General features: G+C 51.0%; 1 protein-coding gene across 1 annotated transcript; it reads left to right on the forward strand.

The window, feature by feature from the left end:
* Positions 1-1934: 1934 nt before the first annotated feature.
* On the forward strand, positions 1935-24232 carry RAMP1 (receptor activity modifying protein 1). The gene is made up of 3 exons (XM_058027983.1): positions 1935-2024; positions 13686-13824; positions 23479-24232. The coding sequence occupies exons 1-3, from the start codon at positions 1985-1987 to the stop codon at positions 23732-23734; spliced, it is 435 nt and encodes a 144-aa protein (XP_057883966.1). The 5' UTR covers positions 1935-1984; the 3' UTR covers positions 23735-24232.
* The last annotated feature ends 643 nt before the right edge of the window (positions 24233-24875 follow it).

A 24875-nucleotide genomic window follows, 5' to 3' on the forward strand; every position in this document is an offset into this window, starting at 1 on the left:
CATCCCAGCACTGATGGGTTCTGTCTGGGGGCTCCATTTTACATCCCAGCACTGATGGGGTCTGTCTGGGGGCTCAATTTTACATCCCAGCACTGATGGGTTCTGTCTGGGGGCTCCATTTTACATCCCAGCACTGATGGGTTCTGTCTGGGGGCTCCATTTTACATCCCAGCACTGATGGGGTCTGTCTGGGGGCTCCATTTTGCATCCCAGCACTGATGGGGTCTGTCTGGGGGCTCCATTTTACATCCCAGCACTGATGGATTCCTGTCTGGGGCTCCCCTCTGCATCCCAGCACTGATGGTTCCTGTCTGGGGGCTCCATTTTACATCCCAGCACTGATGGGTTCTGGGCTGGAAACCTGACACAAGCAGACTGTGCCTTGTCTTTTTCTCACACCAATCCCTTTTGCACAATCTTGTGGCACTGCAGGAAGCTGCAGAGAGCTGAAGGTGTGAAACCACAGCCCAGAATCCCAAAAATGCGTCTGTCCATCCTTGCTTTGGGTACCTCCTAGCAGTGCCACTGCCAGGTTTCCTGCAAAAAGGAAAAAGTCTTTGTGTTAATCTCTAGTCTGAATTTCACAGGGTTGCAGATAGGGGGACAGAAACTCATCCCCAAAATGTTAAAATCTTATGTTTGGAAGCATTTTCAGTCAGTAAGGTTTTAACAGCCTTGAAATGTGTTGTGCTTTCCTTGTGGAGTGATTGTTTGGTTTTCCAGTGGTGCGTGGGCTCTGTAGTCCTAATTGTTCCTATTACAGTATGTTTTTCCTGTTGTTTTGTGTGGGAGATGATGACTTATAATAATTTTATTTTCCTCATGAGGGAGGTGTGAAATGGCCAAGTCATTACTAAATAATGGGGAGAAAAAGAATCCCCATTTTCTATATTAAGGAACAAGTACACAATACATTTAAGAGAAGGTGATTCTGCTCAGAGCTCACCTGCAGTTACTCGGTCTCTTTGTTGTACTTTGTTCTAGATCCTGCTGCAGTTGTTTACTGTCAATAAAGGTTAACATTTGTTCTTCAAAATAGTTGGGCCCATGTTGTGCTGTTTGCAGACCTCTGCTGCCTCAGAGCTGGGGCTTTGGGCCGTGCTGCAGGTGAGGCCTCAGCTTTGGTGTCTTTGGGTCTGCAAAGATGGGAGCACTCCCAGGCTTTGCTCTTGCAGTTCATTCCCAGCATTGTTGCTGTTTGTGTTCCCCGGGCTCGGCTCTGTGACGGGCGGGTGCTAACAGTTCAGGAGGAGCTGGCTCTCTGTTCTGTTCTGTTCTGTTCCTCCTGGGCAAGCAGAAGCGTGCACGATGTGAAAGACTCGAGTCAGCACACTCTGTGTTCCTTCACGTTCCCTTTTTTATTGATCTTTGAAAGGAAGAGCTGACTCCAGGCGTGAGAGAAGCGGGCTGGGGGCAGTGACCGCGCTGCAGGCAGAGTCCTGCCCTGAGCCCAAGGGCGTATCGTGATCCGGAGCACCGGAGGAGCCCGGGCGGGCTCCGCTGCTCAGCACAGCTCGGGAACGAGCTGCAGGTGGAGCTGTAGGAGCTCGGCAGCGATGTTACACTCCGATAGCAATTATAGCAGAATCCACAAAACATTCCTCCTCAAAATCGAGTTCCATGTGTAGGTTCAGCCCTAGAGAGGGAGAAGGCAGGATTTTTTAGCTGGGGTGAAACCCCCTCGGAGGAGGTGGAAGCGGGGTTAGGGAAAGCGCGGGAGGCAGCCGGACTGCTCCGTGCATTCCTTCGGAACTGTTCGCTCCGTTCGCCGCGCCTCTGGGCTGCGAGAGGGCGATAAGGAGAGCTCCGGCTCCATCCCGCCGCCCCACGGGAGCGCTTCCCCTCTGCCCCGCGCTGCCGCCGGGGGAGCGGGGCTGGGCCGGAGCCGGGCGGGGCCGCACCGCCCCGGGCCCGCCCCTCTGGCAGCGCCGCGGGCGCGGAGCCCGCCCGGCCCCGGGAGCGGAGCCGCTCCTGCCGCGGGGCCATGGCCCTGCTGCCGCGGCGCTTCCTCTGCTTCGTGCTGGGTAAGTGCGGCCGCCGCGACACAGCTTCCCCGGGGCTCCCCGGGATTCCCCTGGGCGCGGGCGGACAGCCCCGGCCGCCTCCCCGCGGCTTCACCGCTCTCCCTGGGGCACGGCCGGGCTCCAGCCTGGCTTCGCTGGCCACACAGCAGTGGGGAAATTAAAAGGAGGAATGATTCCAGGGCGCTTGGCCTCGGGAGCAGTGAGGCGGTGATGCTGTGGGACGCAGCCTGCTTTGTGGGGGATTCCCTGCTGCCTAGGTGAGATGGACCGAGGCGAGTTCTGCCTCCTGTCCGTGCCTTTTGTTGCAAATGTTTGATTACTGCCTTCGGAGCGTGTCTTCCCATTGCTGAGCCTCAGGGAAGAGGAGGCAGCCAGAAGTGCCCCTTCAGAGAGCTGAGGTTGGATGTTCTGGGGTTACCGGTGGTGCGGTGGGAAGCGCTGGCGTTGTGTGGTTGTTTCCGTGGAATGCACCGTGCCTCGGTTTCTTTGCTGCTCCTGGCATTTCAGGGCAACAGGTAGAGATCTGTGCCGTGCTTGTCACCCGTGTACCCGCAGCAAAAGCTCGGAGGGGTGTTGGTGCTGTGTAAAAGTGTGTTTATTTACGGTGCTCCAAAGGGAAACTGCAGCCCCTCATCCTAACGCTGATCTTCCGCAAAATCAAATGCTCCTTGAGGCAGCACAAATTTCTCCTTCTTTCCCTTCCTTCCCCTGTGCCGGTTTCTCCCCCAAGCCCCGGTGAATAATGCATTGAGCCGTGCTGCACATACTGTGCTGATCTGTGCATGTAATTAACTATTTACTACTCCTCAGCTGTGCGGGGCAGGAGCAGCCCGTGCCCTTGGACGAGGCGCATTCCCCTGCTGGATCGCAGGGAGAAGCTGCACGTTCCCGGCTGCAGAGCCCTGTGCAGGGAGCACTAACTGCTGCTAGCTAGGATTTCTCTCTGCTCCCTTTCTCCGACTCTCCCTCTCTTGATCGGGGAGCTGTAACTTTTGAAAGTACTCCAGGCTGCTCCTTTCCATCTCCTCCGAGTGGGCTCGGGAGCAGCGGGAGCTGCCTCTTGTGTGAGCCAGGTGCCCAGTGGCAGCTAACCTTGGTGCTGTGGATGTGTTTTTCGGTACCTTCTCCTCCTGGGATCTTGTATTTGGAGCACATTTAAGGAAAAGACCCAGCCTTTTTACACCTTTCTGCTTTTACAGTCAGGGCTGTACTGAAATTGCAAGTGGCAGCTGAGTGCCCAGAAATCACTGTGATTTGCACCAATGCACGTGTTCTAAAATGAGAATTTTGGGGTTTTTTTTTAAAGGAAGGGTCTGAAAGAAAAACCTTTCCCTTAAATCTTGAGCTTTTTTAACTTCACCACTGGTGCAGTCTTTAAAAAGCCGTGATGGTCAGGGAATCAGCCATCCTAAAAACCTCAGTGTCATTCAGCAGCCCAGGGATCCAGCTGTACCCCGAGGTAACCACTTCCATTAAGGCAAAATGAGGCATTTTCTGGGTTTTGGCTGCAGCCTCCTGCAGAGGCTGCTCAGGGAGGAGGGCATGGGGCAGGCTCTTGCTGTTACTGGGGCAGTGATGACTGGCACCACACTCAGCTCTGTGCTGTGGTTTGGTGCTCAAGGGCAATGCTTGGGTTTCTCTTTGGTGTAGAGAACTATCACCGTGGGAGGTAAGAGGCAGTTGCCGGTAAGGTCAGTAAAACATTAATATCTTCTTGATTCCCTGCATTTTCTCTCTGTCTTTTCTGTTTGTGTAGCCTTTCTTAAAAACAAAACTTCTGGGTACTGTGTATGACCTCTCCTGGAAAACAGGAATTAAAGTGCTTTGTGTCCTCTCTCAGCCCAAGCACACTCGGTAATGCCTCCCGCTGATTGCAGTTTGAGTGCCTCCTCTACAAAAGCTGAAGCTCCCTTGAAACTCGTATTTAAGGCTGCTGCCTCTCTGAGAAAACCCTCAATATTTACAGAGGGCCCTGGCAGAAATCCCTGACAATGAAGTAAAACATTCCTCCTCCTTTGAGAGCATCTCTGGCATGGAGAGGACTCCGAACTTCCCATGCATCAAAAAAGCGTGTGGATGGGGACAACAACATTCCTCCACCCTGTCATTCCTTGCGGCGCTCCCGTAGGTGCCGGTTGTTTTTCCTGCAGGATTTGGTGGCTGTGTGATGTGCTCAGGAAACCTCCTGGCTTTGAGAACCCGAGTTGCATCGATTAACCTGAAGCGATGCTGAGTTTAAGAGCCGTGAAGCAGCGGCGTCACAGCCTACCGTTCGTGCTGACCCGGGAGGCTGCGGGTAATGCAAATACAAATGCCATGGCCTGGCTGGAATGAAATGAGACCTCGTAATGGCTAAAGATGGGCCTGGCATCTCTCACCTTTTCACAGGGCTGGAAATCCACCTTGGCGTTGTGGCACAGTTGAGGGAGGTCTTGGCTGAGAATCGGGAGTTACTGCTCTGCTCTGGCAACTTTGCTCTGCCTCCCTGACTGGCTGCAGTCTGGCTCTGTCATTTTTGGGGGATTTGGGGCAGGTATGGGCCCCAAAACCGTGGTTGTGGTCAGAGCCCCTCCCAGCACAGACCCTGCTCCAAGCAAGGACCAAACCCCCACTGGGCTGGAGCGAGAGCAGCACCAAAAGCCCATTAGAGGGGAAATGCAGCGTGTCAGCTCGCTCAGATAGCTGAATGCCATTTTTTCCTCTAAAATACAGTGGCTGGGGTTTGCCAGGTCAGTTCCTGCTGTGGGTGGGTGATTACCAGGGAATCTTCATCCCTGCGTGCCATTAAGCTGCCCTCAGAGCTTTTTTAATCATCAAATCCACTAATGAAGCTGCTTCATGGTTTCAGTCCCTTGTCTCTGTGCTTTTAAAACAGGAGCTTTTGGGGATGTGAAAACAGAGAAGCACCCCAGTGGGGAGGCAGGCAGCAGCCTGGGTGGAAATCCCCCAATTTCAGCTAAGGGTGACCCTGTATCCCTTAGGAAACATTTGCAGGGAAAGCAGCAGTGCTGTGTATGGGGGGGAGTTGCAGGGAGGTGCAAAATCTCTTCAGCTGGAAGGGGGGAAAACCACATTGAGAAGTCTCTGTTGGAAAGGAAAACAAATGATTCTGGTGATTCCTGGGCTGCTCACGTGGCTCAGCAGCAGATTTCAGCCTGGGAACTGTGCTGAAAGTGTTCAGTGAAGCTGCTGTTGTGTGCAGCCTGTGATGGGTGCACCAAGGTGACAGTGAGGTTATTTTGGTTTTCTCCCCAACAGATTTTTATATTTACTCAATATGTGCTTCTTCATGGGAAATCTGTTAGATTGCCCTGGCAGGGATTTTTTTATCTTGAAGGTAATTCAGTAAAATGTTTGCTTGTCCCACGTAGCAGAAAATCTGTGTTTAACACACGTTGAAACCTGAACCAGCAGGATCACAGTGTGTTGTCTCCAAACCAATGCCAGGCACTTTTAACCTTGGTGTTGCTTTCCCCTGTTCTTATTTTAGCCTCAATCAACTGAAATAGCTGGAGGAAAAAATAATCCCGGGGGTGGAAGGAGAGTACATTTGCCTTTAGCACATTCCTGAGATCTGGACTGTGGTGGCTGCTCCTTTCTCCCCGGCTTTGAGACCAGGGATCTGTGGCATCCAGTGCTTTGTTGATGTTTTAAAAATAACTCTAAACCTTGCTCTAAGGCTGGATTGAGGTGTTGGTTTGGCGATGTTGGACACCACAGTCCTGCCTGGGAATGCAGGGGGGGTGTGGCTGGTTCCCTTCAGCCCCTGGATTTGGGGTGCACAGAATCCAGTGGGGATCCCTCCTTTCTTCCACCTTGCCCTCGATGGTGGCCACAGCCAGAGGTGGTTTGAGCTCAGGGTGGGAGAAGTCAGGGCTGTGCACACATTGCCAGTGCCTGTCTCAAGCCTGTGCTTTGCCTCCGTTAATTCAATCAAGAAGAACTATTTTCCAAAAGACCCCGCTGTTCATCAAGGATATAATTATCTTTATAACTAACAGCTCATGGCACATTTTTCCCTCCCCTGATGTGCAGTCAGCCAGCAGTTGGATTTCAGCATGCCTGGCTTTTGATTTCCTTTCTCCTTCCTCCCTTCTTGGCTGCTTTTGATTTTATTTTACCTAGTGAGTGAATTTGGGTGGGTAAATAAAGTATTTGTCATTCTGTCATCTGCAGAATCAAGTCTAGGGACATGTAAGAGAAATCCCATGTGCTTGGCAGCCTCTGATGGATTACAAGGCTAAGAAAGGTGGGAAACTGAGGCAAGGAGAGAAAGACCCTCATCCAATTCCTTGGAGCAGCCTATTTCAGATATATAAGTAAATATTATTTAACAGCAATGCTCTATGACATAAAGTCACCCAGCTAAGCAGGACTGCCCTGCACTGGGCTGCACAGTACAAACCTTGATTTTGCATTTTCATTTCAATCCCACATTCTGCATCTTACAGGAGCTGTTACATGGAACCTTGCATGGATTGGAATAAAAGTTATTTATTTTTATTATTATCTTTCCTTTGGGGATGGATTGGATGTTTTAGGTGCTTCATGAAATACTGGACTTGAAAGAGGAGTGTCACAGTGCACCTCTGAGCCCCCGAAAGCCCCCAGACAGGCTTTGCTTTCAGGCAGCTGGCTCCTACCTCAGCTTCCAGCTAATAATTCCCTGCCAGTTATTTTTAGGCAGTTTATTTTGTGCCCTCTTATAATGCTTGGAGTAGCTATAGAATGGCAACAAAAACTCAAGCATCCCCAATCCAGCAAAAAGTAAATGCCTACAGATCATCCAAGTAGCAGCTTGAGGGGTAAATCACTTCCTTCCTTTGCAGGCACAACAGGATTTGTGCCAAATTTAAAACCTGGGAGATCCTTGTGGGTTTCATGATGATTTTCAGCTGTATGCAAAACACCTCATTAGTGCTGGCTGGGAAAAAAAACCAGCAGCTTTCTCTTTATTTTGCTTAGTGTAATAAAATGAAGGGAATAACCATTCCAGGGAGTTTATAAATCACATTAAAGGCCTTTGGGTTGTGGGTGCCCTTCCCCTTAACACAAAAGTGGTTTGTGGGTAGGGCCCCAGAGGGCTCTTCAGGCCCAGCACATCTTGTGCTGCATTCCCTCAGAGTGGAAACCTTTGGCCCCTTTGGAAGCTTTCCACACAGCAGGTCCCTGACAGGGCCTGGATCCAGTGTCCCCTGCCTCCCAAGCCACCATGGGCTGTATCCCAGCCCTGCCTCTTCCCATTTCAGGCTTTTCCCCCCTCAGCTTGAGTGGCTTCTCCCCCATCCTGCTTTCCTGGAGTCCTTGTGTGGCAGTGAAGCTGTTGGACAGGCAGAATGGGGATGAGCGCTCCATCTGCAGGGCTCTGTCCCTGTGTCCGTGCCCTGTTCAAGCTCTGGGCTCTCCTTCTGCTGCTCCATCTGCAGCCCCTGGAGCAGAGGGCAGGCAGGGAGGGGGGTCCTCCTTTAGGGGTTTCCCAAGTGAGCCTGGGCAGCTTGTCCAAGAAATCCTGGGATCATCCTTGCACTGGCAAGGAGATGGACAAATCCCCCCCACTCCCAGCATCTGCTCTGCCTCCAGAATCCTCACTGTGTTGGAAAACCCCCACTCCCTTTCAGCACATAAACCCCCCCAAATCCCATGAATTCCCTTTTAATTCACAAATCCCATGAATTCCCTTTTAATTCACATCCTGGGTGGCTGCCCTGGCAGAGGGAGTCCTGCAGGTTGAGGGACAGTGGCAGGAGCTGCCTGGTTTGGGGACCTCAGGGTGCTCCTGAAGCTCCCTGAGCAGATTGGGTACAGGATGATCCTGCAGGTCTCTGCCTCCCCCATGGTCACCTGCAGGGCTCAGATCCCTTTATCCATCTCCATTCCCAGGCTGCTCATGGAACTTCAGGAGCATCCTGAGCCAGCTGGGCAGGAGGAGAGGCTTGAAACTCCATTCCCTGTGCAAATCCCAGAGGGAATAACCCTGCCTGGGCTGGCAGCACGGGCAGCTGCTCCTGAGGAGGGCACAGTGCTGGGCCAGCCCCTGCTGTCCCCAGCCCCTGCAGTTTTCTGTCCCATAAAAATCATTCCAGCTGAACGCCAGCTTTGTTTTTCCCTGCTGAACTGAGGGCTGTCTGCAGGCTCTGGTGCCTCTGCTGAGCTGGAGGAGCCCCAGTGGAAGGATTTTTTTAAACAGAGGGTACCAGACCCTTCCCAGGTTTCTGCAGCTGCTGGAAGGGACAGTTTCCCATTTTTGTGGCTGCAGACTGGGATGTTTTTCACACTCATCCTCTGCCTCCTGCCCCATGTCCTCTCCCTACCCTCCTGTGAGGGTTTGACTCTGCAGCCAGCTCCAGACCACGAGGCTTGTTCTGAATAAAGCAGCAAAACCACCACCTTGAGGAGGAGAGGGAAACAGCCTGTCACCACCTGGGGCTTGCTGAGAGCATTGATTATTTGAGAATTTGGGAGAAGCCCAGGGGAGGATGCTGGGGTGTTTGTTCTCAGAGCCCAGAGCTGTGCTGGTGCCACCTGTGCCAGCCCTGCTGTCAGTGTCACTTGGCACTTACCTGCCATCTTTGGGCTTCACCTGTTGGAGGAATATCTGCTTATTTCCTGCTCTTTGCTATGAAGCCCTGAACATTTTCCCCACAAAAATCCAGGCAGTCCAGCTGGATGTTGTGGTGAATTCCCTGCAGGTGTTGTCAGACAGTTTCATCGTTCACCCAGCACCACCAGGGGTACTTGCCTGGGAAAGGGGAACATCCCATGCTGCTGTGCCAGTCTGGAATCCCCAAATATGTTCTCAAGCTCCACAGTCCTCCCCTCTGGGGTTGGTTACACATCCCAGCAAGAGAAGCCCAAGAATTCCTGGGATTTCTGAAATGCTGAGGGAGGAAAGGCCAGAGAGCAAGGGATTGTGCAGAGGGGTGCTGATGTGAGGTGCAGGATGGTTCTGGCACAGAAAGCTCAGGATTTTTGCAGGTGAGCCATCACTGTGACAGATGTGTGGGCTCACAGAGGGCTGGTGTCCCCAAAGCTGTTTCTGGGGGGGTGGCCCCAAGCTCTTGGTCCAGGCTCCAGCTCTGAGAAGTGCAGTAGGAGAGTCCAGTTGTCTTCCCTCTTCCTGAAATTTTTGTAACACTTCAGGACCAACACTGTTTTTCTGCTGAAATAAATGTGTAACAGGCTTTTTAGAGCTAACCCTCAGTAAGCTGAGTCCTGGTGGATGCTTGCTGGGACTCTCCAGGACATCAATCCCAGGGCAATCATGAGGATCTGGGATGCCTGCAGAACCATCCCTCAATCACCTCCTCACCACTGCTCTCCAGGTGTTTCCTGTGAGGAGCAAACCAAGGGTCCTTAATGCTGCATCTTTTACCAGGCAATCAGGGATTCTCTCAGCAGGGAAGGTTGTTCATCAACAGCTCTCCTGAAAGGAGGAGAGGGAATGGCTTTCCCTGCCAGAGGGCAGGGTTAGGTGGGATATTGGGAAGGAATTCTTCCCTGTGAGGGTGGGCAGGCCCTGCCACAGGGTGCCCAGAGCAGCTGTGGCTGCCCCTGGATCCCTGGAAGTGGCCAAGGACAGGGCTTGGAGCAGCCTGGGACAGTGGAAGGTGTCCCTGCCCATGGCAGGGGTGGCACTGGATAAACTGAAGGTCCTTTCCAACCCAAATCCAGGGCTCTGTGATTCCCCATGTCCCTGTGGCACATGGGGAGTCACAGCTAGTGATTCCATACTAGTCCAGATATTCAGAGAGTCTTTGAAACAGGAGAGTCTTCAGAAGACTGAGTAGGGCAAAATGTGAACCTAGACTCCCTGCTTCTTTATTTATTTTTAAAAATATAAATATAAATATATATATATGTATATTGTAAAGGTGCTGGGGAATATGAAGGGAATTGTAAGCCAGTCAATAAAACCTGAAAGAAGAAAGGAATTACAAGTTGGTCAATGAAACCTTAATCCCTGCACATTCTTTTAAACAAGTTATTAAACAATTGCTTTAATAGCAAAAGCACCTCTGGAATAATAAAATTGATAAACAACCAGTCTAGATTTGTCAAGAGTCAACTGTGTCAGGCAATTTTAATTTCCTTCCTGAGTAGTATAGCTAACCTAGCAGATAGAAGATGAGTGGTAGATAGATGAGGTATCTTGACTTTATTATTTTTTCATGCAGTGACTGTGTGTGATATTCTTGACTACCTCATACGTCACTTATAGAAGAAGGTGAGGAACTCCACATGAAATCATGCTGGACTAGTGACCAGCTGGGCTGCAGTGGGATGCTCCCAGAGGAGCACTGCATTCCTGCAGCCATTGTTCCTGAGGGAATGCAGTGATGGGGCCCATGAGAGGGGAGGCAGCTCAGCCTTGCTCCAGCAGAGTTGTGGAGCTCAGTTCTCCAGCAGCTCCTTGCAGCCTGCCCAGATGGATGCTGCTGAGTGCAGAGCTGTGCCTGCTCTGGAGCTGGGTTATTTACAGCTCACTGCAGCTGACTTACACCATCTCCATCAGCGGAAGGAAACCTTCTGGAAGGAGAGCCAGGAGATAGAAAAATCCCTCCCTGCTTTTTTCCTCCCCTGTTGTTACAAACCCCGAGCCTGAAGTCTGCAGTGGGGTTGGGGGAAAATCTGTGGGGTGAGGTGGGCACCATGTGGAAACGTGGCAGGAGCTTCTCACTTTGACCTTAATTTGTGCAGTTCCAGCTAAAGTCAGCTCTCCTGGTCAGCTGGAAACAAAAGAGCTTTTCTGCCTGGCCGTGCCCAGCTCCATCCTCACAGCACTGACACAACAGGCCCTGCTGAAACAAAAGAGCCCTTCACCATGGCCAGAAGGCAGTGTCCTTGCAGAAGGTCACTGGCTGGTGGCTCTGCTTCCCCCAGCCCCTGGGGCCAAGGGATTTGCAGAGCCCACACGTAGGTGTGGGAGAAGCATCTCCAGGAGCAGGTCCTGGTGGGGCAGGCAGGGGGGCACTGAGGAGCTGCCAGGGGGCACAGCAAGGTGCTCACCTGCTCTGAAGGAGCTCCAGAGCTGCATCTTCTGAGCTGCTGGGATTGGCAAGTGCTTAAAGCTCCCCAGGGTTTGGTTTTCACTTGGTTTGGGTTGTTTTTTAATGGTAGGGCTGATTTTCACGCTGGCTATGTGTGGCTTGCTGCTTCTTGCAGCCAGGTTGTGGTTCCTTCTTCCCCATCATTTATTAAGTGTTTCTCCTCTCTCCACTCAAGGTTAATGCTGAATTTCCTCAAGTGGCTTCGTCTTCCCGAATTTCTCTCTGTGCTTTTCATGTCTCACTCACTCCTTCCTGCTCTGTTTCCTCCTGTGCTCCTCCATCCCCTTGGCTGCTCATCTTTCTGCTTTTTAATCCCTTCTCTCCCTTGTCCTTTTGCTGTGCTCTGCTCTGCACCTGCCACATTCCCCAGCAGCATTTCCTCTGCAAGCTGCTTGTCCAGACAAGTGATGGCTGTGATATTTACGTGTCCTTCACAGCCCAGTGCACGGATGTCACCGAGGGGTGACCCCAGGGTGCTCCTGAGCCTCCCTGGGACGCTGGTGCTCACTCAGCCTTCACTTGGCTCATCCAGATGGGAAGGACAGGAAGGGGAGAAAAACGTCCTGGCCATCAATCATCCCTCAGCCTGCCTGGATTGAGATTTGCAGTCTGTAAAGCATTTTACATTTGCCTCATGTAAAATTATTTCCGCCTTCATCTTCTTGTTCATCTTCTTCTGCTTCTTCTTCTTCTGCTGCTTCTTTTTCATTTCTTTTTCTGCTTCTTCTTCTTCTTCTGCTGCTTCTTTTTCATCTTTTTCTGCTTCTTCTTCTTTGTCTTCTTCTTTTTCATCTTTTTCTGCTTCTTCTTCTGCTTCTTCTTCTGCTTCTTCTTCTGCTTCTTTGTCTTCTTCTTCTGTTTCTTCTTCTTCCACTGCTTCTTCCGCTGCTTCTTCTTCTGCTTCTGCTTCTTCTTCTCTTGGTGCTTGCTTCAGCATGTCAACCCTCCCATTTGGGAGCCTTAGCTGAGGCTGTGCTCCCGGCTGGTATCAGCTAGGCAGAGCTTGAGATTTTGATAAACTGAGTTTTATCACTGCAGCACTGAGGGTTTAATGCTCTTGAACTTCTCTTGGCTGAGTAGCTCCCATGGTTTTATCTCAAGTCAGGCCAAAGTGGCTGCTGCTGTCAGAGGCAGCGTGGGAGCCCTGCACCCATCCAGGAGCATCAGCCAAGGCTCTGGGGGCCCTTCTACCCAAATTCCCACCAGCTCCTGACTTCACACCCATTGCCATAGGATGCTCTGAGGATTTTGGAGGCTGCAGAGGATGGTGTCCCATGGTGATGTCCCTTGGCCACTAAATAAGCAGCTCAGCCCTGTTGTGTTAAAAAAATCAGATAAAAATAAAGCACGGAGTTATTCACACGTAGCAAAAAATAGATGTGGTATGTGGTGCCTGCCTGCAGTGCACTCCAGAGCTGCAGAGGCACTAGCTGGCACTTTGGCACCAAGGGAGAGCTATTATTTATAGCCAGCCTCACTAAACCATTCCCCCAAAGGGTTTTTTCCCCTTCCCTTTGTAGCATCACTGTCCTTTCCCTTTCCCCTCACCAGCAGCACTGCGCTGGTTGTGCCTGAGGCTGTAAGCAGCACCTTTTTTGTCGCTGCTTTAAAGCAGTTGCAGGGGCACATTCCCAGGAGGGAATTCAATCAGCGCTGTGCAGCCAGGGGTGGGTTTGATGGATTTCCCTGTGTGTGTCCCTGTGCTCCATCAGAGGTGGATGTTTGTTCCCAAGTGTGGCACCATGCACGTCATTTTTCAGGGCTCAGCAGCAGGGTTCTCTTATGGCCCAGCTCCCCCACACCCTTACTTGTGCTTTAAGCCCAAAACCTGGACATTGGAAGTCCAAAGGCATTTTGGGTGGTCAGCAGAGAATAAATGCACATCCTTACTGATTTATGAGTTTCCCAGCATGTCTTGAATAACTGATTTATCAGCACCAGGCACTTGGGAGGGTGCAGGGCCCCAGGGCTGTGAGGAGGGGATCAAACCAGGGGGGAGGGGGAGGAGGAGGAGGAAGAGGTGATGGTGGTGGTGGTGGTTTTGGAGATCTGGGGTTGCTCTGGTGGCAGCAGGGCTTTGGCAGGTGTCTCTCTGTGAGGACAGGGGCTGTGCTGGGGCTGGTGATGCCCTTTGAAGGCTGACCTGGAACAGAGGCCAGGCAGAGTTAAAGAATAAAGCAGGGATTTATTAAAAGGATTTCCTCAGTGGATCCACCTTGGGCAGCACAAGAGCCCAGCCCAGGTGAATCCAAAATGGGCACAAAATGGACAACTGGTCACGGGGTCTTTCACTTTTATAAGTTCTGCTCCATTTGCATATTGGAGTTAATTGTCCACTTATACCTTTAGCCTATGAAGTCCCATCCTTCTTGTTTTTGTCTCTTTATTCTGCCATTGTTTGTGCTCTTGGGGCTGAGATTTGGATCGTTTGTCATTGGTCCCCAGCTAGAGAAGGAATTGTTTTGTCTCCCTGCCCTGTGCGGAGAGCTCACCATCCCCTAATACAAAGCTCAGACCTACCCACTAGAGCAGCACAGAGTCTAAAAAACATAAAACCTCAAACCTGAGCAGCCCTGTGGGCCAGCAGAGCTGACAGCCCTGGTGTCTCTTGCAGCCCAGCACTTCATCGCGGCCACGGCGTGCCAGGAGGCCGACTACGGCGCCATGATCCGCCACTACTGCCTCAAGGAGTTCCAGCTCAGCATGGAGGGCATCGGCCAGCGCCTCTGGTGTGACTGGGACGAGACCGTGGGGTGAGTGAGCCCCCCTGCTCCTCTCTCTGCCATGCTGGGGTTTGTCTCGTGGGGGAGCACCCTGGTGTCACTGCTTGGCTGCTGATGCTGCCCTGCCTCTGTCCCTTCTGCGTCCCCAGGGGGTTTCTCCAGCCCGGTCACACCTGGAGGGTTTGGAGGGGGGAGCAGGGATGTTGTGTGCCCAGGCTTTGGTGGCGTTTTTGGTACTGTCTCCTGTGTGTGCTGGGTGAGGTGGGTTGGGAATGCCAGAACAGCCGGGCCTGGGGGCGCTGATCATTGGGGTCACCTCTGTCCTGCTTGAGCTCTTCTTTTGTAATGTGGGTGATGGGACAGAGGGTTGTGCTGCTGTCCACGGGGGTCTCAGCAAGCTGGGAACCTCCTGAAGTTCAGCAAAGTCCTGCACCTGAGGAGGAGCAGCCCCAGGCACCAGGATGGGCTGGAGCTGCCCAGCACTGAGAGGAACCAGTCCCTGGGTTTGTAAAGCCAGGTGTCTGCTAAGGAGGGCAGGAGCCTCTCTTGGAATGGAAAATGCAAACCTCCTCCCTCTGAATATTATAATTTTGAAATTAAGGGGTTCTCAGGGAAAGATATGGGAATAGGAATAACAGTTCTTTACTAGGAAAAATAAAAATAAAATACAAATGCAGTGATACAGAACAGCACTGCCAGAGTCAGATCAGGAGCTGCCCCCCTGTGTGTCAGGGTGGTGGCACAGTCCCATCCCATGGTGGCTCAGCCCTCCTGCAGTGCCAGCTGTGGTTCTGCTGGAGCAGGGATCCTGCACAAGGGGGGAGATTTCCTCTGAAGCTCCAGGGGTGCTGGAGATGGGCCTGGGCTCCCTCAGGGAATGCAGGGGAGAAGAAAGCTGCTCCTCTGGGAATGCAGTGGGCAAAGGCTGCTGTGCTGTTCCAAACAGCAAAGGCTGCTGTGCCTGGGCTCCCTCTGGGAATGCAGGGGAGAAGAAAGCTGCTCCTCTGGGAATGCAGTGGGCAAAGGCTGCTGTGCTGTTCCAAACCTCAGATTGTATCCAGGTAGGAATGCTTGGCTCCTCCCCTGGGCAGAGCATCTCCCCATGGGATGATGGAATTTTATCAGCCATGCAGGGACACTCACTGGCCATGGACAGCAGAGATCTCCTGGAGGGAGGATGGGTGTGGAAGAGATAAACTGCCCAATGACAGATGGGAATGGAATACACAGCCCCAGGCTGCATTTCCAACCTAAGACAACCAGAAAGGGACCTGGGGGTTCTCGTGGGCACCAGGTTGAACCTGAGCCAGGAAAGTGTCCTGGTGGGAAAGCATGGGCAGAAACTGAGGCATGGGAGGTCCCCTCTGGACCCCAGGAAATGTGTTTTCACTGTGAGGATGGCCAAACTCTGGCACAGATCTCCCAGGGGGGATGTGGAATCTCCATCCTTGGAGATACTAAAAACCAGCTGAACATGGTCATGAGCAAGTACAGGGCCTGCTGTAGGGGGCCCTGTGTGAGCAGGGGAGTTTGGACAAGGTGAAGTGGATCTCCAGAGGTCATCCCCAGCCTCAGCCATTCTGGGATTAAAGGGATTTTCAAGGAAGGTTTGGAAGTCAAGGTGGTGGTCATGCTTCATCACACAGCAGTGGAGCTCCAGTAGGAGAAGACCATGGCCCTGCAGTGTGCTGGAGATTGATGGGTTAATGAAGAGGCAGATTGGGATCCCCAGCATGAGGGCTCACAGCTTGTTGGACATAATTTCCAGGAGGTTTTTCATTTTTGCTCAGCACTCTGCTTCTCCAGACAGTTCAAAACCCCATAACCCACCGAGATGTCCTCAGAGCCTGGCTGTGAGAAATCCCAAACTGTCCCACCAGAGCTGCTGGCTCAGCCCCTGCTCCCACAAGTTGTGTGTTGATTTTCCCAAGCAACTACAGGGAGAGGCTGCAGTGGGATGGCAGTGGCAGCAGCCTGCTCAGCCTCCTGTTTGTAATCAGTGTCAGGGAGCCAGCTGGGATTTGTGACTTGGGAGCACAGGAGATGCAGCTCTGCTTCCCTGGTGGAATGCTTGGGAGCATCTCTGTGGGATCAGGAGGGTGGAAAGGGACACCCCACACATGCACTGTGAGGATTTGTTGGGTTTTCTGGGGAATTTCCTTTGGGTTTGGTTTTATTTTTATTGCAAACAGTGCTTTTCTTGGATAAGCTCTTTCCTGTTTATAGTCAGCAGAGCTGAATCTTTTGGTACCACCACGGTGTAGATCTGCTGAGATGGTTCTGATAGAAGCTGAAAGAGTGGTCAGGGGTGGCTGTGTGTTGGTGTGAGGGTTGAGAGAACAACCCCCCTCCTTCCCCCTTCTGCTGACTTTCCATCTTGTGCCTTTCCATGGCCTTTCCCTGGGAAAATGAAGTGGCAGAACAAAAACGAGCTCATGTGACAGCAGCAGGGATGGGGCTCAGCTGGAGACAGGGAGCAGGTGGTGCTGTGTGCCGTGAGTGCTTTGCACAAAAACAGAGAGTTTTGGTGAGATTTCTGTGGTGTCCTGTTCGTGGCCCTTTCTTCAGGGATACACGTTTGTGTTGGATTTCAAGATCTTGGAGGTCTTTTCCAACCTTGATGATTCTGTTCTGTGACTCTAAACATACTGTTGGGTTTTCCTGCCCCTTGGTCCATGGCAGAATGGAGGGGAAGAAAAGAGAGCTGGAATATTGTGGGCGGTTTCTGGTCTTGAGAAGCCTCATCAGAAATGCCCAGGGCTGCTGATGTTGTTCTAGCCCTGACCATCTTGTTCTTTATCTCTCATGTTTGTCTCCCAAAGAGCTTCAGCTGAACTCCTTAAGCCCTTGAGGCACTTGGAAATGTTGATAAGCTTGCAGGGTTTAATTTGATTGCCTGAGTCCATTTGCTCTGTGCGTGCACGGCTCAGGGTTATTTGAGAGATGACATTCCTCTGATCCTCCTGTGCCCTCAGGACAGTGGGAAAATTGGGCAGAAACAGTTCAGTGACATCAGTAAGTCAGCTGCAAGGATGTGGGGTGTGCGTGGGCTCAGCACCTTGCTCCCTGGATGTGTGTGGGAATCTCCATTCCCTTTCTGGGGAAAGGGAAGATGTCCCAGCAGGAGTGGGACACAGCTGGCTGGTCACCCCTCTGGCTCTAGGGGAAGGATTTTGTCTTCCACCAGGTGTGAGACAAAGAAATGGGAATGAAGCACCTGCCTAGAGCCTGTTCTCTGCAGATCTTCCCCCAAACCAGGGCATCTCAGTGCCTGAAACCTGCCTGAAACGAGGAGTGTTGGGAGGTTCTTCCTCTGTACCACCAGCAGCATCATGTTGGGATGATTCCCTGGATGCAGCTTTTAGCAGGGAAATGCCCTAAACTCCACCATTCCTGCTCAGCTGAGGATGGGAACATCTTGACACACACACAGAGAGACTCTAAAACTGAAAGACAGGATGAGTTTTAAAGTGGGTGTGCTTTTATTTGGCATGGGGATATCTCCACAAAGCCGTGCCTGCCCCTGTTCACTCAGGGTTTCTTTTATGCCGTAGAATGTTACATATGTATCAAGGTTCACAATAAATAATTTCCTGGCTCCCCTCCCTCTCTGCTTTGCATGCTAATCAGCTTATCAGTTGTCTCTGGGGGTCCTAGGGGATGAGGTGAAGTTGTCTTCCTCAGGGCTGACATTCTGACCCTGCTGCCTTGCACATGCTTACTGATCTTCTGGCCGCTGCCCAAGGCTGGAGATTCATCCAGATTCATCTGGTTTGAGAGGCCCAAGGAGCCTCATTATCTCAGCATCCTTGCATTCTGTATCCTGTTCTTGATAAACATCCTTCCCCTTATCAGGCATGCTTCATTCTTGCTGTTTTGCATGTATTCATTCCCCTGCTCCTGAGACCAAGGATGCAGCAAATATTAAGCAACGTCCATCATTTATGTGCCTATTCCTAATCAATACCTGCTAATTTCTGTGATTAATATTAATATAGATACCCTCTAGTTTCTGACCCTGTGTTTCAATCTGATCAATGAATTGTCTCAGCACAGTCTGTAATTGTGGGTCACTGGTCCTGTTTATAGGCAGCAGATGCTGCTCTGTGGATGGGTTTAGTAGTTGGTTGTAGGTTGAACAACTGAGTTAACAGGACAAGAAGTTGATAAAACAAAGAAAGTAAAGAAGTTTTCTCCCTATAATATAAAAAGTTTAACACATAAACTGCTTTGTCTAATCTTCCCTGGGAGGTTTCTCCTTACACTGCTCCCACCTCACCCTCAGAGGCATCAGCTGAGCTCCTGCACCCCTGCTCCTGCTCTGATGCAGCCAGGGGCTCTCCCTGGAGCAGAGTGCTGGGTGAGCTTGGGTTGGGCCATGGGCACAAGCGCCAACCCTCTGGGAAGGTTTGTCCAACCCCCTGAGCTCTGCTGGCTTTCTCAGCATTGCTTATTTAGGGAAAATGGGTGGATTTTGATATTTCAACTTCTTCCCATGGGCTGAGGGAAGTTGTGTGAGCTGTTGCCACTTTGGCTGCCCCGGACTCCAAAGCCAGACTGGAGCTGCATCTCGGGATGTTCGGTGGCTGAGCTCTGGCCAGGGGCTCAGCTGTGCCCAGTGCATTATCCCAAAGTCAGCCTGGCTATTTTGACTGCAGCTCCAGCTCCCTGGGAGTGGTGGCTGGGCCAGGGGGATTAGCTGTGGTCTCCCTGGGGGCAGCTATTTCAGGGATGTGGAGCCTGGGGCTGCCCTGCCCGCCCCGAGTGCGTCAGCGGGCGCTGATGACTTGGGGATATTTGTCCTGCAGGGCCCTGGCCAGGGAATGGATTTGCAGGAGGGTTTGTGCACAGGGGGATGCTCAGGGTGCTGAGTGCTGCCACAGCTGTGGGTGTCACTCCAGCCCAGCCAGGCATCTTCATCCCAAATATATCCAGGCTGTGGCATTCCTGAAAATCTCCCTGGAATGCCTTCCCCGGAGCTGCAAGGGGAAAGGAGCTCACCAGGGGGATCATGGTGCTGCTCTGACAGCTGCAGCCAGGGATGGAGCTGCTCTCCCAGCTGGCAGCACACTCACACTCTGTCTTCAGGTCATTTGTCCATTATTTCCACAAAACAGATTGATCCATTCTCTTATTATCTCATTATCTGCTTATTTATCTTCAGCTTGCCAGGTCCCTTCTGGATACCCCTTTAGCCTGGCTCCAGGCTCACCCTGCAGCCTTGCAGAGGAGGAAATCAATGTTTTCTTTTAATTTGCAAAACAAAAGTGAAGCCTTGTGGTGTTTTCTTTTTTCCCTTCTGAAGCAAGGAATTGAGGGAGGATAGGAAATACCAGGATACTCATTGAAAAAACCAAAGCTGTCAGTCCTGTGAGCCCCAGTCCAGTGCAGCACCATCCACATCCAAGTGCTGTCAAGGAATGAATGCCAGAGCCAATTCCAGCCTTGGCTGCAGTGGTAAAAAATCCCAGAGGAATTCCTTAGGATTTATAGCAGTATAAGCATTCAGATGCCATCAAACCCTAAATCATTCTTTGACTGCTTCCCAGCATTCCCATCCCCATCCTGCCTGCAGCCCTTCATCCCCTCACAGTCCAGCCACAGCATCCTTTAAAGCCAAACCATTGCCATGGTGACAGGGACAACAGTTGGAACTGCAGTTCACTTTGGGTAGGGAAAAAATACTCCAAAGCACAGCCAAGCTTTTCAGGGCCAGGTGTCTGTCTCCTGGCAGTGCTGGGATTGTTTGGGAAAACCTGCCCTCCTCCCAGTGCTATCCTACAGTGGCTGCTTCATATTTTTGTGGAGGAGATGGTGTTTGGGAGATGGAGGCGTGCAAATGAGCTGTGGGCTTGTCTGAAAGCCAGAAGCTTGGCTCCAGGCAGAAAGGAAGCTTGGAGCAAAGTTTATTAGGGAGGCTCTCCTGTTGAGTCAGGGGATGCAGAAAGGACCCCCTGGCTCCCTCAATTTCATGGGGGGGGGGTCTGGGTGTGGCTGCATCCAATTATTCCCTACATAGCATAGGTGGTTATTTATATTGCCCTGTTTATTGAAACCAAACTGAAGCAAAGCTGTTAAAATGAGCAAAATACTTGTTGTGTAGAGATTGATGTCACCCATGTGGGCAAAGTGTGACCTCCCCCTTCTCCATCCCTCCGTGGGAACTCTCACAAACAGGGTAAAGTTCAAGCTGCTTTACCCCCAGTGAGGCAGAGCATCCTCTCTCCAGAGAGTTTAACTGTGCCTGAGGCTCATCCTTGCAGCCTTGGCTCAGCTTTGTCCTGCTGAGTGTGCTGGGTGTGGGGGGAACACGGCGTTCTGGGGTGGCAACAACAGGGCAGGAAAACAACCCCCCCTCCCTGAGGGATTTCCCCAGAGCCCAGGCTCAATTCCCAGTGGGACCAGGCTGGCCTGTGCTGTCACAGTAACGTGGCCCTGCCTGTGAGAGGAGAGAGCAGCAGATGCTGCTGTGCACAGGCAGTGGGACACGTTCAGCAGTGGCAGGAAGAGCACACCCAGGCCCAGGCAGGAGCACTGCTGCTCTCCAGAGGGATCCTGATCCTGTCTGCCAGGGCACTGTGAGCAGCCTGGACCTGGGGTTAACCCTGGGTACCCCGTTCCCAGCCCACTGCTGCTCTCCAGAGGGATCCTGATCCTGTCTGCCAGGGCAGCCTGAGCAGCCTGAACCCAGGGTTAGCCCTGCCTGTCCCTTCCCAGCCCATGGATCCCCTCTGTTGGTACCTGCTGTGGCAGGAGAAGGGCCCCAGTGCCCTGTGACTGGTGCATTTGGGATGGACAGGAGATGATGGAGGCTCACAGGGCTGTTTGGGGGATCTGTGAGATGCAGTGGGATAAATGAGAGCATTTGGCTGTAGCTGAGAGCTCAGCTTTGCTTTTAGCTGCTCATGGATAGCAGTGCCATGGCCAGGTGTGCCCTGTGTAACCAAGGGCAGAAACCAGCTCCTGAGGAGCACCAGCCTTGCTCTGCCCTGGCCAAGAGCTCAGCAGCCCTCAGTGTCACCTTTGCCTTGGCACTTGTTCCTGAAAACATTTATTTTCCCTCTGGGACCCTCCCACTCATTCCCACTGGCCTCAGGGGCGTGTGGGGCCAGAGGGTGAGAGATGCCACCCTGCTCGTGCTGAAGGTGCCAGCTGGAGCAGGGGGGCTTTACTGAAAACAGCAAAAACAGAAGGGACAAGAGACTTAGGGTGTGCTAAGTCACCCCATTAGGGTGGAGGGACCCCCATGGCCACCTCCTTGTGTCCCCACGCTGCTGGTGGGGCTGTGGCTGCCCAGCCCCTCTGCTCAGCTCCATCCTCACATGCTGGAATACTCTGCTGCCTCCTGGAAAGGGCAGTGCCAGTTTATCCTTTCATTTGCTGCCCCTGCTGGGCTCTGGTTCCTTGCATGTCTCACATGCACTGAGGGGAGCAGTGATTTATCCCCATGGAAGTGCAGTTGGAGCCAGGGAAGGGCTAAGCAAGCTGCACTGTGGCTCTTCAGCCTTAAAAATAGCTTTTATTTGCCTGTTAATGCTTTCCCTCTGGTTCCTGAAGTTGCTGCAGCTCCTGAGATCTCCTAAGGATGCTGATGAACGGGAAATGGTAATTCTGCACACCGGGGTGCTGAGCAGAAGCTGCTTTTAGCAGCTGCAGGCCCTGTTAATTAAATCTCTGGCTGTGTGGGCACAGCCTGCCCCAAAACCCCAAACCCCAGCTGAGGAGCTGTGCTGGGGCTGTGCACAGGGGCTGGGAAGCTGCTTCCAAAATATTTCTTTCCCCCAGGCAAGTTTTTAATTGGAGAGCTGGGGTTTGCTTTGCTTTGCTGCTCTAGGATTAGACGTGACTAATTGGGATGGGGGGGAAATTGTATCTGGGTTTTTATGCATGGCCAGTTCTAAAGCAGGGGGGATTTAGCTGTCAATTTTAAACAGGGAGGGTTTAGATGTCATTTTTAAACAGGGAAGGTTTAGATGTCATTCCAGAGCATGGCTGGATGGCCTGGCACAGGGACAGTGGCTCTGGCTCAGGGCTGCTCCTGCTTTTCCAGGTATTTTTAAAAAATGGAAAAATGGACTTGCTGGTCACAGAGGGGAGGGATGGGCTGTGGGCCTGCCCAGCTTTCTCCCACTTTTAAGCAAATTGAAGGAGATTTTTGAGTAGATTCCATGTACTTATTTCTGTCCCCCTTTGGAATGAGCTCACACAAGGTAGAGGATGGTGCTCTGAAGGCCAAGTTGGGACAGGTTTCCTGAAAGTCTGCTTAAAATGTGGGTCTGGCCTGTATTTTCTAATAGCAGCGGTTCAGCCAGGAAATTGTGCAAAATTTAACACAGACCAAACAAAACCCTCCAAACTTGCTTCTTGGTATTCCTGGAAATACTATTTCTGTTTTCATTTCCTTCTGTAAATTAAACTACCACTATGTCACTTCATAAATGAAAACTGCTTTTGGCTGTGAGTGAGCACTTAAAAGTTTCCATCAAATGTGGGAATTTAAAATACCCTGTAACATTTTTACCTCCTAGCTATGAACTCAAAAACCCATATATTTTTGTAGGTTACATAAATTTTTAAAAACCCTCTATATATTTTTATGGGGCTAGGAATATCCAGCTGCAAACTCAAAAAATGGCTACAAAATTTAAGAACAGAGATTTGTAGCAGAATCTCAGGTACGAACTTCTGTAACAGAATATAAAATACTGTACAGGGAGGGGTATTGTATATATAATATATATTGTACAGGGAGGGATATATTATATGCTTTGTCATATAATATATCCCTCCCTGTACACTATATATATTATATATATATAATATTTATTATATACATAATATATACAATATACAATATATATTTTAATATATATAACTATATATATGTATAATATATACTGTATATAGTATATATATAGTATACTATATATGGTATATATAGTGTATATTTAGTATATATTCTATATAAAATATAGAACATATACATTATATACAATATACATTATACATATTACCATATATAATACAATATATATATTATATGCAATGTATACTATATACAATATATAGTACATATACATGTATTATATATATAATATATAACACATATATGATGTATATGACATATATATTCTATTCTACTCATTATAAATTACATTGTATATATTTTGTATTTTATATACACTGCATATAATTAATACAATACATACAATGTATAATATATATAGTATATATATGCCATATATAAACTTATATATGATATATATACTATATACATGTATATACTGCATATAATGTATACTATATATAATACATATATACAATATATAGTATATATGTACCATATATAGTCTACTATATATAGTATATATAGCATATATACTATATAGACAGCATATATACTATATAGATAAGATATACCATAGGTACTATACGTATTGTAATATATATTATATATAATACAGATATGATGTATATGATATATATGAGATATTCTATGCTATGCTATGCTATGCTATTCTACTCATTATAAATTACATAGTATACATTTTGTATTTTATATACACTGCATATAATGGATACAGCACTGGATATTGCACAGTGGGAGGGTGGCGTGGCCGCGGCCGGGCGCTGGTGGCGGTGCCACCGCGGTGCCAGCCGATGTCCCCGTGTTTTGTTTTGCAGCACCTACGGGGAGCTCACCAACTGCACGGCGCTGATCGCCGAGAAGCTCGACTGCTACTGGCCCAACCGGCTGGTGGACGAGTTCTTCGTGGCCGTGCACAGGCAGTACTTCAGGAACTGCTCGCCGTCGGGGCGGGCGCTGCACGACCCCCCGAACGGCGTGCTGTGTCCCTTCATCGTGCTGCCCGTGCTGGTCACCCTGCTCATGACAGCGCTCGTCGTGTGGCGGAGCAAACGCAGCGAGGGCATCGTCTAGGGGCGCGGGGAGGGACGGGCGGGTGTTCCCTGGATTTGGGAGGAGCTGCCGGAGGGTACCGAGCCCCGGCGGCAGGGACAGCATCGGCACCGCTGCTCCTCCGCCCGTGTGCCCGCTGTTTCCCAATAAATGGCATTTCAGCGGTGGGTACCGGGCGGAGCGGGGACTCCGCGGGGCTCCCCCCGCACCGGCTCCGCTCCGCCTCTCCCAGCCGCTGCCAGCGTGTGCGAGCAGGGGAATTGTCAAGGGAAAAACCCCAGGGGGGTGTGGGGAATTTGAAATCCTGCCAGCGGGTCTGGGGGTGCCTGAACACCCTCGGCTTCCTCTCTGTCCTGTGCTGGGCTCCCCCCACACGTGGAAAGGCATCTTCTCCCCCAGCCCCCCACGCAAGGACTGGGTTTGCCTGGGAGCTGGGGAGGTCGGTGTGGGAGCGGGTGGTGCCCTGGGGCTACTAACAAGGAACGGGAATAAGGTGCTTTTCCTAAATAAATAAAGAAATACCTGAATAAACCAGGTGCCTGTCTCTGTGAAGGCTGAGCTGAAGCCTCCCCCTCCATGCCCTCATTCTGTGATGACACAAACCCCCAGCATCTATATATATATATCTATTTGGGGTCAGCTCCAGAGCAGGGAGCCTGGGCATCACCAGGGAAGGGACGGGACGGGACGGGACGGGACGGGACGGGACGGGACGGGACGGGACGGGACGGGATGGGATGGGATGGGATGGGATCCCCCAACCCCACCCTGACAGCTCCAGACCCCTTCAGTGCCTTGCTGGCTCAGGAAGGGGTTCCCTGGGGACACCCAGCTGCTGTTTACTCCTGACTCTCACATTTCCCAAAAAACCCCCAAACCCAGTGGGACATCCAGCCTCATGCATGGCCCACCCAGCCCAGACCCCCTCTAACTCAAACCAGTCTATGATTCTGGCAGAAGCATAGATTAGTTCCACCTATACAAATACACATAAAAACAAATATGTATTTATGTAAATACATACCCCCTTCCCCCCAATCTCCTCACCTTCATGAAAAATTTATTTTCCTGGACTGTGAGGTGATGAGATCTAGGATTCCCCCCTTCCCCATGAGCACAAACCAATGCTCAGAACTCCTTGTACAATGTGTAACAGTATCCA

Source organism: Melospiza georgiana, chromosome 7 (assembly GCF_028018845.1).
Source record: "Melospiza georgiana isolate bMelGeo1 chromosome 7, bMelGeo1.pri, whole genome shotgun sequence".
NCBI classification, from domain to species: domain Eukaryota; kingdom Metazoa; phylum Chordata; class Aves; order Passeriformes; family Passerellidae; genus Melospiza; species Melospiza georgiana.

What these genes read in the sequence shown, in the direction of transcription:
- RAMP1 (XM_058027983.1), top strand. Translation starts at nt 1,985, where the DNA reads ATGGCCCTGCTGCCGCGGCGCTTCCTCTGCTTCGTGCTGG. An exon ending in CTTCCTCTGCTTCGTGCTGG is followed by an intron (nt 2,025 to 13,685) that starts GTAAGTGCGGCC and finishes TGTCTCTTGCAG; the next exon opens with CCCAGCACTTCATCGCGGCC. An exon ending in GACTGGGACGAGACCGTGGG is followed by an intron (nt 13,825 to 23,478) that starts GTGAGTGAGCCC and finishes TTTGTTTTGCAG; the next exon opens with CACCTACGGGGAGCTCACCA.